Raw genomic sequence first — 9,870 nt, 5'->3', positions numbered from 1 at the left:
CCCTTATTCAATACATCATAACACCAAATACCTATTGTACTGTGATAAATACAATACAATACAATACACCTTATACAATACAATATAAGCTACCAAACATGGTCTAAAGCTACCATACGTGGCCTAAAGGCACTGCTTATGTGAGGTAATTTTTAAATTAATTCTCCAAATTGTGAAGATGCCATTATTTTTAAGCATCTTCTCCAATACGCTAACACACCAATAGGTCAAGTTTTATGTCTGTCAGATCTACATAAAATCATATAAAAGTCAAAATACATAGGTCTAATGGTTAAAAGAACGTGACATATCCGTACACCAAACGTACAAAAAAAATCTCTCTTATTTGTATTCAAAAAGATTTTACAAAAATGGCAGTGTCCTTCCTCCTGCACCCGAAGTTCCGGAGAAAAAAATGACCTCCATTCTTAGCACACGACCGCTTGACATTCTTGAAATAAAAAGTGTAGCCAGCAATTTAAGGAATTCAACCTTATGCGATGTAAGACCTCAAACTAGTAAGAAACAACATTCTTGAACTAAAATCTCATTTATTTCACTAATTCAAGTTTTTAATTCTAATTTTATTAATGACACGTTTAGTTCACTAATTTAAGTTGAGATGTGACTTTATGTGATAACTTTTTACTGTAACAAAAAAAATTAAATGTTACTGTTTTTAAAAACTTTTTACTATAATAAAACTCGAATCGGTGAAATAAACAGAACCAATTAAAAGCTCTCACAAAAAAATCACATTTAACTTTTCTAATACAGTGAAAAACTCACATACAATCACATATTAACTTGAATTGAAAACTCAAATCCGTAAAATGAACGAGGCCTAAATCTCCTTAAGATTTTTTAAGCACCAAAAAAAAAAAAAAAAAAAAACTCTTAGCGTAACTGGATAGAACAAACTCTCAAATCGTTCATTGTTTATCAAAAATGACTTGTCATTCCGCTTAACAAAATTTTAAAATACAAAAGGAAAGGGGATTTCTGTAAATTTCTCAAAAATTAAATTTTATAAACGAACAAACACATTGACATCTCCCATATTAAAGTTGAAAACAAAAGGCTTTTAAAATAAAATATATATAGTAAAGTAACTTCTTTTCTCCCAGACCATAGCAGCTCTTACGCATTTTCTTTGAATCCTGCAATGGCTCACTCGCTTGTTGAAGAAATGCACTGAATTATACGAATCCAGGATGTTTCCAGGATTGAACTCCCTTCCCAAAACTGGCTTCCGGCACAACAAAAACTGGAACTCCAGTTCCCTCTCTGGATACGATTGCGTTTGGACATCTGCCTATCAGAATCAGTTTGCTGCTTGTCAAAAGGAATCAAAATATTTTCCAGAAGAAACTTCAGCATCTTCTATCAGAGATGCACAGAAGTCTGTCAAGTCACTTGTAGTTTTATGAATATAAATATCTGTTCCGGTGGAGTTTCATCTGAAAACTTCTCATTGTATCTTGAAAAGGTTCTTCAATTTCACAACCAACCTCCACTCTTCCATTGATAGATCGTCCTGAACATTTCGAATCACAGTTAGAAAAAGGGGCCAAAGAAAAAAAAAAAAAAAAAGAAAAGGCAGTCAGTATCCATAACTATGTTAGAGCTCTCTACTTACTCGGTAATTATCTTTCAGAAGATCGATTGACCTTCTTGAGATATGGCTGACAAGTTCATCCTCTATCTCAAAATGCCGGCCGAACATTTTCTGCTGCTCCTCAGGATTGCTGCCAACAATCTGCAAAAGCACAAGAACAAAGACAGCAATGAGTCCAATTCCAGCAAAACGCATTGCATGACAAAAAAGAAAACTCCTAAACCCTGTAGAAATAAAACGGCGAAGACAAAAAGGTAACAACGAGCTAACAATTTGCACCAAGGATAATATTTGTGACAGGAAAAAACAAAAAACAAAACAGACAAAAACAAAAACCTAAAATAATGGGCAAAGACAAAAGGTTTCAAGAAAAGCCCAGCAATATGCACCTAAAATAATGTTTTCTTATATTTTCAATGGAAAATAACTCCCTCACTGTATTACGGTGTAAATCACGCGATAAAATAACAATTGCATATAACAAAACATCGCTGGAACAATCGTCCATGCTCAAGAAACCGTTGAGACAAGCTTAAACAACTAGGCAAAGTTCAATATCTCAGTTCATTTTAGACTATGAAATTTCTAACAAAACACAAGTGCCTTAAAAACGAGATAGAAGATCGAGATATAATGGGTATATTAATATCAAGATTGAGTCTAAAGAGAAATCTTCAACTCAAGTCAATAGTGTTATTGATTTTAACCATCCTATGCTACAACTGAAGCTCATAGCACTTGTTGAAAGTTTCAGCAGAAGCAAGTTATGCTTCCACAGAGTACAGAAACAAAAAACAAAAAAACGTGGTCAATTAATGTTGATACACATGCATAAATCAATGTCAATCCATTGGACATGTCACAAAGATCAATAATCGTGTAAGTTTGTTTTCAATGTGTCCATTTCTGCCAGACCTTGTTCTCTTAGATTTTAGGAAAGCAAAGATGCTACTCTTAAAAGACAGTCAAATGAAAGGGGAACTGCAAAGTTTTGATCACTAGTACATGAAGCGTATAAATGATATGGAATGTTCAAATTTGGATACATGGTTTGAAAATACGAAATAAGCACACCAAAGGTTCCTGGCATCATCTGGATACATCGCATTGCATTAAAAAAAATGTGAAACAGAGAATTAGTAGGTAAAGTGATTTTAAAAAATAAAAAATAAAAAAATGCAGCATGCCCAAAAACATATATTTTCTTTCCTGATAATAGCGACTGCACTTGATCTCCTGACATGTTATGTCTACATGAACTGCTATCTTTTAACTGGGAAAATAAAATTGTTAAATTTACATCAAAGATCACGTGTTCCATACCTTAATGGCTACCTTCTGCCCTTTCTTGGCTGTATCAACAGGTTTATGGTTATTTTCAATCGAAGCAATGCGACCAATATCAATGAAATCCCTTTGAGGAATACATATTAGAGTTCCAATCTACATAGAAAGCAAAATTACTGTCATGTTGGTTTAACAATAAATAAACGAACATATGTTAGTCTTACAACAAATTGAAACTCATTTTGGAGTCGTATGAAATTTTTGTAGGCATCACAAATATAGAGGACAGAATTCAGAAACAGCAACAAACAGGGTCCGCAATTTATCCCCCTTTGCTATGAGATTGGTATTTAACTGAAATAACATAATAAGCATGGCAAGAAAAAAAGAACAGTTCTAAGGACTTATAAAACCACATAGGGGAAGGAACTTAGCAAGAACTAGAGTAACATTTAGTACCTGAAACCTCCTTTAGACTTGATTTTCCCATTACAAAATACGTACTGAAAACTTAACCCCTTACCCCATCCAAAACTAAACTAATTACGGCCCAACCATTTTCACCTGTAATCAGAATAACTAAATGAAAAGTAAATAATGGTACCTTAGCAATGCCCTCAAGAACATCAACTCCCAAGACAATAGGATCCTTCTTATTGAAAATGCAATTTGGTAAAATCTTGAGAACACAGGGGAATACTGCATCATCAGCTGCTTCCTTCTTCTTTTCCTCCTTGATGTTATCTATATATGCCTTAAATTGGTCGAACAAGTGGTAAATTATATCAGCAATAAAAATCTTTACGCCCAACTCATCTGCAAGTTCGCGGGCCTCTGGCGTTACTTTGACGTCAAAAGCCAAAATTGTGGCAAACTCCTTTTTCTTTTCTAGCATCACACTGGCCTTCATGACATCCTTCTTGTGTACAGGGCCTATATTTATACCACAAACAGGAATATTCACTTCCGGTGTCTTTAAAAACTCCAGCAATGCTTCCAAGGAACCTAGTGTGGATGATTGTACACAAACTCCTTCACCACTTCTGTCAATCCTGCTCATAACTGACTTCATATCTTCCATGGCAGCTTCCTTGATCTCTTCCAAGTCATCTTGAGGCCCCACCACATATAGACCAGTACCAGCAATAGCATGATCAAGGCCCTGCATTAAATATTAAACAGAAATCACTCTCTCAGAACAGTGCATATAGAAGAAGTGTTCAAAGCCTAAAAGTATGGAGGGTTAGGCTCAACTTCAATCTAGAATAATCACCTGAGCTGTGATCTTGATTCCCTGTGCAGCCTTGATTTCCCTGTGATGCAGATACGTTCCCTAACATCAAAACACCCAGCAAATTATCATCCAACATATTTCATAAAAATTGTTCGTGATCAACAGACATAAGCATGCTGCATAATATCTCTCATTCAAATTTTTTATTTTAAGTTACAGAATTAATCTTATTGATAAATTAAACTTCGAACATAACACTGGGATATTCAAGTCAAATATCTCACATGAAACACGGTTTTGTATGCATGGAAAGTTGCATATATCCAGCCCAGTCCAATCTAATCCAATACCCAGTTCTTTTATTATTATTATTTTTTTTAAAAAAGAGCACACCTTTCGTATTATCTTTCCCCTTCCCATACTATAATGGCCATTATATTAACATAAAAAATGTAATATAACAATCGTGTCATGATAAGAACCCAGCAAGCATATGAGAAGCTTCTAACTTTTTTTTTTTTTTTTTAATTCTATTGCAGTTTAAGTTTACAGAGTACCAATTCAATCAAGTGTCGATATCTAATAAAGACACTAGGCAGATAGAATTCCCCTTAGAAATAGTAATCTAATGCCCACTGAGATCTCTAATATCCTGTTTTCTAGTTAGTCTTCATTAACCAATTTTCCAATTTAAACTTACCAGGGAGAATTATCTTTATAAGTAATGATTCTTGGTGCATAGTTTCAGATAAAATGCTTTGAAATAGACAAAATAAAATAATTTTTTCGGACACACATAGGCACACAAACTCAAGTCAAACAGCTCCAATACTAAACCACGCAGAAGATGATCAAAGATTTTTTTTTTCTTTTTTGTGATAACTGATTAAAGTTTTTTTTTTTTTTGGTGTGATATTATGAAAATTAATTGGATTCAAACTTTTCAATCATGGAATCTATGATTATGAGACTGAGTAGATGTGAACTCTAGCTCTCAAATAAAAGAATTACCTTAACCCGGAGCTCTTTCATTGGATGCGGTGTTAATAGGGCACGAATAGTCGTAGCAATCGGTCCCTTCAAATGAGAATATATGTTAGTAAATAAACAATTACTTGTGAAATTCTTAAAGCAACAACGAGAAATTCAAGAATAATCTAAACGAACACTAAATAATGATGCTAATGACTTGGAAAAATTACAAGATTAAACACTACATCACATTTGAAAAAAGGTTTAAACAACCTACCTGCATGCCACAAACAACTATTTGATCTCCTTCGTGAAGCACTCCGTTAACCAATACAACATCAATAGTTGTCCCATGACCTTCAACAACCTTGACCTCCAATACCGTACACTGACGAAGAGAATAAGCACTCAATCAGATTTTTCTAGTTCAAGTTCAACTGCCTCGGAGTTGAGTAATAGGAAGTACAAAGAAAAGAAAGCAAACCTGCACTTCATTACTATATGTAAGTTTTTCAACCATAGTTTTTTGGGTCCAATTTACCAATAGCAATAACAAATCAGGAATTCCTTCACCACTGAAATAGTCACAAATGCAGAAAATCAGAGAACTAGCCATAAAATACATTGCAGAAGAAAAGGAAAACAACTATAACAAGGTGTTGCGCTCAAAGTCTGAATCATACGTAATAGCACTTGTAGGAACAATAAAGTATGTCTCCCCCCAATCCTTACGCTTCATTTCATAGTACAGTTCAGTATTCAATCCCTGCTCCTTGAACTGGGTGGTAATCTGATGCACCAAACAAATTTGAAGATTAACCAGGACAATAAAACAGAGAAAACAGAAAAGAGAAGAAAGATGAAAATCTTATAACCTGAGAAAGTCTCATTTTGAACTCATTTTGTACATCCTTAGATTGCAGACTCAATTGTTTCTCAATCGGTGCATTACGGCGGGATTTCCAACCGTAGAGTCTGTCTACCTGAAAATTTGAAAAGTATTTTTTAAGAAAATAATAACCAAAATGAGAAGAAAAAACTTAATGAGCCCTGACACCTATTCAAGTTTAACCGCCTGAGGACCCACCTTATTCAAGGCAACAATGAATTCTGTATTCCTCATTTTCAGAAGGTTGAGTGATTCTATTGTCTGGGGCTCTAAGCCGTGCATAATGTCAACAACCAAAATTGCAATATCACATAGACCTGAACCCCGTGATCTTAAGTTAGTGAAGGATTCGTGGCCAGGAGTATCAATAACCAACAACCCCGGGACCTTTAGCGTAGCATCAGATTTTAGTTCCTTGGTTCTCTCACGTATATTCTCCGCAGGGAAATATGTTGCACCAATTTGTTGAGTAATACCCCCAGCCTCACCTTCCTGAACGTTAGTGCCACGGATACAATCCAATAGCTTGGTTTTACCAGTATCAACATGGCCCATAATGCAGCAAATAGGTGATCGGAGGTTTTCTTCATGCTTGGTTGTAGCATCTGAATTTTGTGCTTTCTTTTTCTCTGTGGCATCTTTTTTCCTATTTTTGTCAACAACTTCAACCTCGGCAGGCTTCTTCTTATTTTCACCCTGAGTTTTTATTGGTTCAGCTGGGACTGGTTTCTTAGCAGCGATTGCTGGCTTGGTATCTGCAGGACGGTCTTCAAATAGAAAAAACAAACAGACAACAAAATGAGTCCTCTAACAAAGAATGCTTCTTAAGATATAAAAATATATATGCCATCCCCATCAGGCCAGAAAACAAGTGCATCCCAACAGACTTTCAGAGCATATATGCCGACCAATTTCCATCCATCACTAACCGAGATAGTAATAGTACTTTGATTAACTAGACCCATATCGCGAACCCAAATTTCAACACAAGGACAAAAAATAGCAGGATTTGTAGTATAGACTGTCAAGCTTAAGTTGAATAATCTGAGCCACATTTATCAGCTAAGCAAAATATGAGGGGGAAAAAGGGGAAGAAGTCCTAAAAAGCTGGTCAAATTTTCAACACAGAGCATATGTGTAAAAGATGTCTTAAAGGAATTATGAGCAGTAGTCATGTTCAATTTAATGCCAAAATCATTTAACACTCATACAACTAATAGTTGCAATATTTCGATTTAAATACTTGCTAAGTTTCATCAAACACGACAGTTGGAAAATGGAGAGATTGTCATATCTATCAAAAACATAAAAGAAATTAAATGAATTTTTCACTATGTCGTGTTTTCAAATGTTGGGAGTGGGGACAATATCTAGGTGAGTAAAACAGGAACAGCATTACATTATGTTAATTTGATAATCACCCACAGTATTAATCAAAGATATTAGAGACATCAGAATATGCAAAACTAAAATGAAAAGATCTAAATGCAAAAATCACACCATAAAGCCTGCTTACCAGCATTCCGAGAATCTGATACAGACTTCTTCAATTCTTTTTTCACAATAAGTTTACTCTCAGAGTCAACCTCTTCATCAGCAAATGCACTCACAGAAAGATTGACATCATCCCAGCTCTTTGCGTCCCATTCGTCATCATCGTCATCATCTTCCATCTCATTCTCCTTAACTGTCTCGGAAACCTCAGATTTCTCCTCCACATCAACCGATTCAGTCTCTTCAACCTTCTCTGATTCTGTGGAATCCACCTCCGTCGCAATCTCCTGCTGGCTTTCCTTTTCCTCTGCATTTTCAACCTCCTTAGCAGGAGCAGCACCATTTGCTTGATGCCACACTGGCTTTGACTTCTTTTTCTGGTACAACGGTCTTTTAGTTGGTGCACTAGTGTCGCTAGTAGACAGAGGCAAACCCCCTGCATTAGAAAGTATTTGGTTTCTCATTGCCTCCAGCCTACGAGCTTCTTCCTTCTGCTTCGCACTCAAAAGCTTGCCTTCCTGTCTCTTCTTTTGCAGCTTCTCCTTTTCCCTCTCCTTTTTCCTACGCTTAGCCTCTTCCACTTTCCTCTCCTCTTCCTCCTTCCTCAACCTCTCTTCTTCCTGCTTTCTCAACCTCTCTTCTTCTTCTCTCTTTGCCCTCTCTTCAGCTTCTTTCCGCCTAGCAATCGCTTCTTGCATCTCTCTGACATGCTTTGGGATTTTCTTCTCTGCAGCTTTACCCTTTGCTTCATTCTTTTTCAGCTCCGTTGCTTCTGTTTTTGTCCCATCTGGTATTTCATCCTTTCCTGTTGCAGCTGCAGCTGCTGCCGCTGCCTTTTTCTCCTTTTCCTTCTCCTTCTTCTTTTTCTTTTTCTTCGCTGCAGCAGACTCCAGACTCTCTTCTTCGCCTTCTTTTTCACCATCAACTGGACCAGCTGTTTCAGGTTGAACCTGAGCTTTCTCCTCTTGTGTAGGAGGAGGAGGAGCAGTGGCAGCAGGAGGTTGTGATACCAAAAGCCCCTCACCAAGCTCAGCAAGTATCTTATCCAAATCTTCCTCTTCTTCGGCAGTTCTTCCACTCTTTTTCTTCTTCTTTTTACTCTTCGAAGTTTCTACTACTTCTTCACTCTTTTTAACTGCAACATTACTAGTCCCCAGTCTCGATTGCTCAGGTTCAACCACATCTTTGACTTCACTCCCATTCCCAACATCTCCACTCAATTTAGCAAAAGTAACGTTGCTTTTCTTTTTAGAAGATTTCTTTTTCCCCGAAAATGAAACCACCGAAGTATCTTCATCCTCCAAAGTGTTATTACCAACTCCAGACGTTTCAGATACAGAGGCATCTTCATCAATTCCCTCGTCAAGCAATACCACATCAAATGAACTACCGCCACTCTTTTTCGAACCCTTTGACGACTTCTTTTTCTTACCTGAGAAATTAATCGGAGCAACAGCATCCTCCTCATCATTCTTAGCATCCTCATTCTCTTCCCCGTCATCGAGGGTGTCAAAACTAGCCGCACTAAACACACTACTGCCCTTCTTCCCACCTTTTGACGACTTCTTCTTCTTCCCCGTAAACTCAACAGCCAGTACCTCATCATCATTCTCAACTTCTTTACTATCATCCACTGAAACATTAACCACCTCTCCATCATTATCACCCTCATCATCAATAGCATTGAAAGCCGATGCAGAAAACAAACTACCGCCGCTCTTTTTCATCGACTTGGAAGGCTTCTTCTTCCCCGAAAAACTCACCACCAGAGCATCTTCCTCCTCCTCCTCGCTCTGATTCTTATCATCACCGTCATCATCAACATCATTGTCATTATCCTCATCTCCAAGCAACCCGAAACTCGAAGTGCTGAACACGCTATTCCCACCGCCTTTCTTAGACTTCCCATTCTTCTTACCGGCGAAAGCAACTTCCGGAACATCGTCTTCATCCTCTTCCACGGCCTTTTCTACGTCTTCCTCTTTAGGATGGGAAGCTTTCCCCTTCTTCCCCTTATTCTTCCCAGTAATCACAACCTTCTCTTCTTCAACTTGGGGCTCCTCGGAGAGCTCCGTTCCGATAAAGTACTCATCGTCGTCGATAACCAGACCCTTCTTCTTCAACTTCCCACCCGCGGCAGGCGGCGGGTTCTCGTCGTCCGCACGACCACTTCCCTTCTTCCGACCCATCGGGATTTCAACGAATTGAGATCAGTCCGCAACGAGAAAACCCTAATTCCAAATCAAAATCCAAAATGAATAAAAAAAAAGAGAAAAAATACAAAATAATGACAAAATTATATTCCAAAAAAGAACAGAAAAAGAATGAATAAAAGGGGGGGGGGGGGGGGAAAAAAAAACCGGGGGAGTTCTCCCC

General features: G+C 37.3%; 1 protein-coding gene across 1 annotated transcript in view; it reads right to left on the bottom strand.

Moving 5' to 3' along the window:
* Positions 1-976: 976 nt before the first annotated feature.
* LOC21400865 (eukaryotic translation initiation factor 5B) overlaps positions 977-9,870 on the bottom strand; it is a 9,339-nt gene continuing 445 nt past the window's right edge. Inside the window, exons 2-13 of the mRNA XM_024173640.1 lie at positions 7,517-9,725; positions 6,199-6,767; positions 5,987-6,094; positions 5,795-5,901; positions 5,596-5,686; positions 5,389-5,499; positions 5,151-5,216; positions 4,179-4,238; positions 3,510-4,067; positions 2,942-3,061; positions 1,640-1,759; positions 977-1,537 (exon numbers count right to left, since the gene is read on the bottom strand). Of these exons, the coding sequence (XP_024029408.1) occupies positions 1,472-1,537; positions 1,640-1,759; positions 2,942-3,061; positions 3,510-4,067; positions 4,179-4,238; positions 5,151-5,216; positions 5,389-5,499; positions 5,596-5,686; positions 5,795-5,901; positions 5,987-6,094; positions 6,199-6,767; positions 7,517-9,683 (4,143 nt within the window). The 5' untranslated portion in view covers positions 9,684-9,725 and the 3' untranslated portion in view covers positions 977-1,471. The remainder of the gene's footprint in view (positions 1,538-1,639; positions 1,760-2,941; positions 3,062-3,509; positions 4,068-4,178; positions 4,239-5,150; positions 5,217-5,388; positions 5,500-5,595; positions 5,687-5,794; positions 5,902-5,986; positions 6,095-6,198; positions 6,768-7,516; positions 9,726-9,870) is intronic.

The sequence above is a fragment of the Morus notabilis genome, unplaced genomic scaffold, assembly GCF_000414095.1.
Source record: "Morus notabilis unplaced genomic scaffold, ASM41409v2 Scaffold511, whole genome shotgun sequence".
NCBI lineage: Eukaryota > Viridiplantae > Streptophyta > Magnoliopsida > Rosales > Moraceae > Morus > Morus notabilis.
Note: the sequence above shows the minus strand (reverse complement) of the source record. Positions and strands in the feature narration are given on the sequence as shown.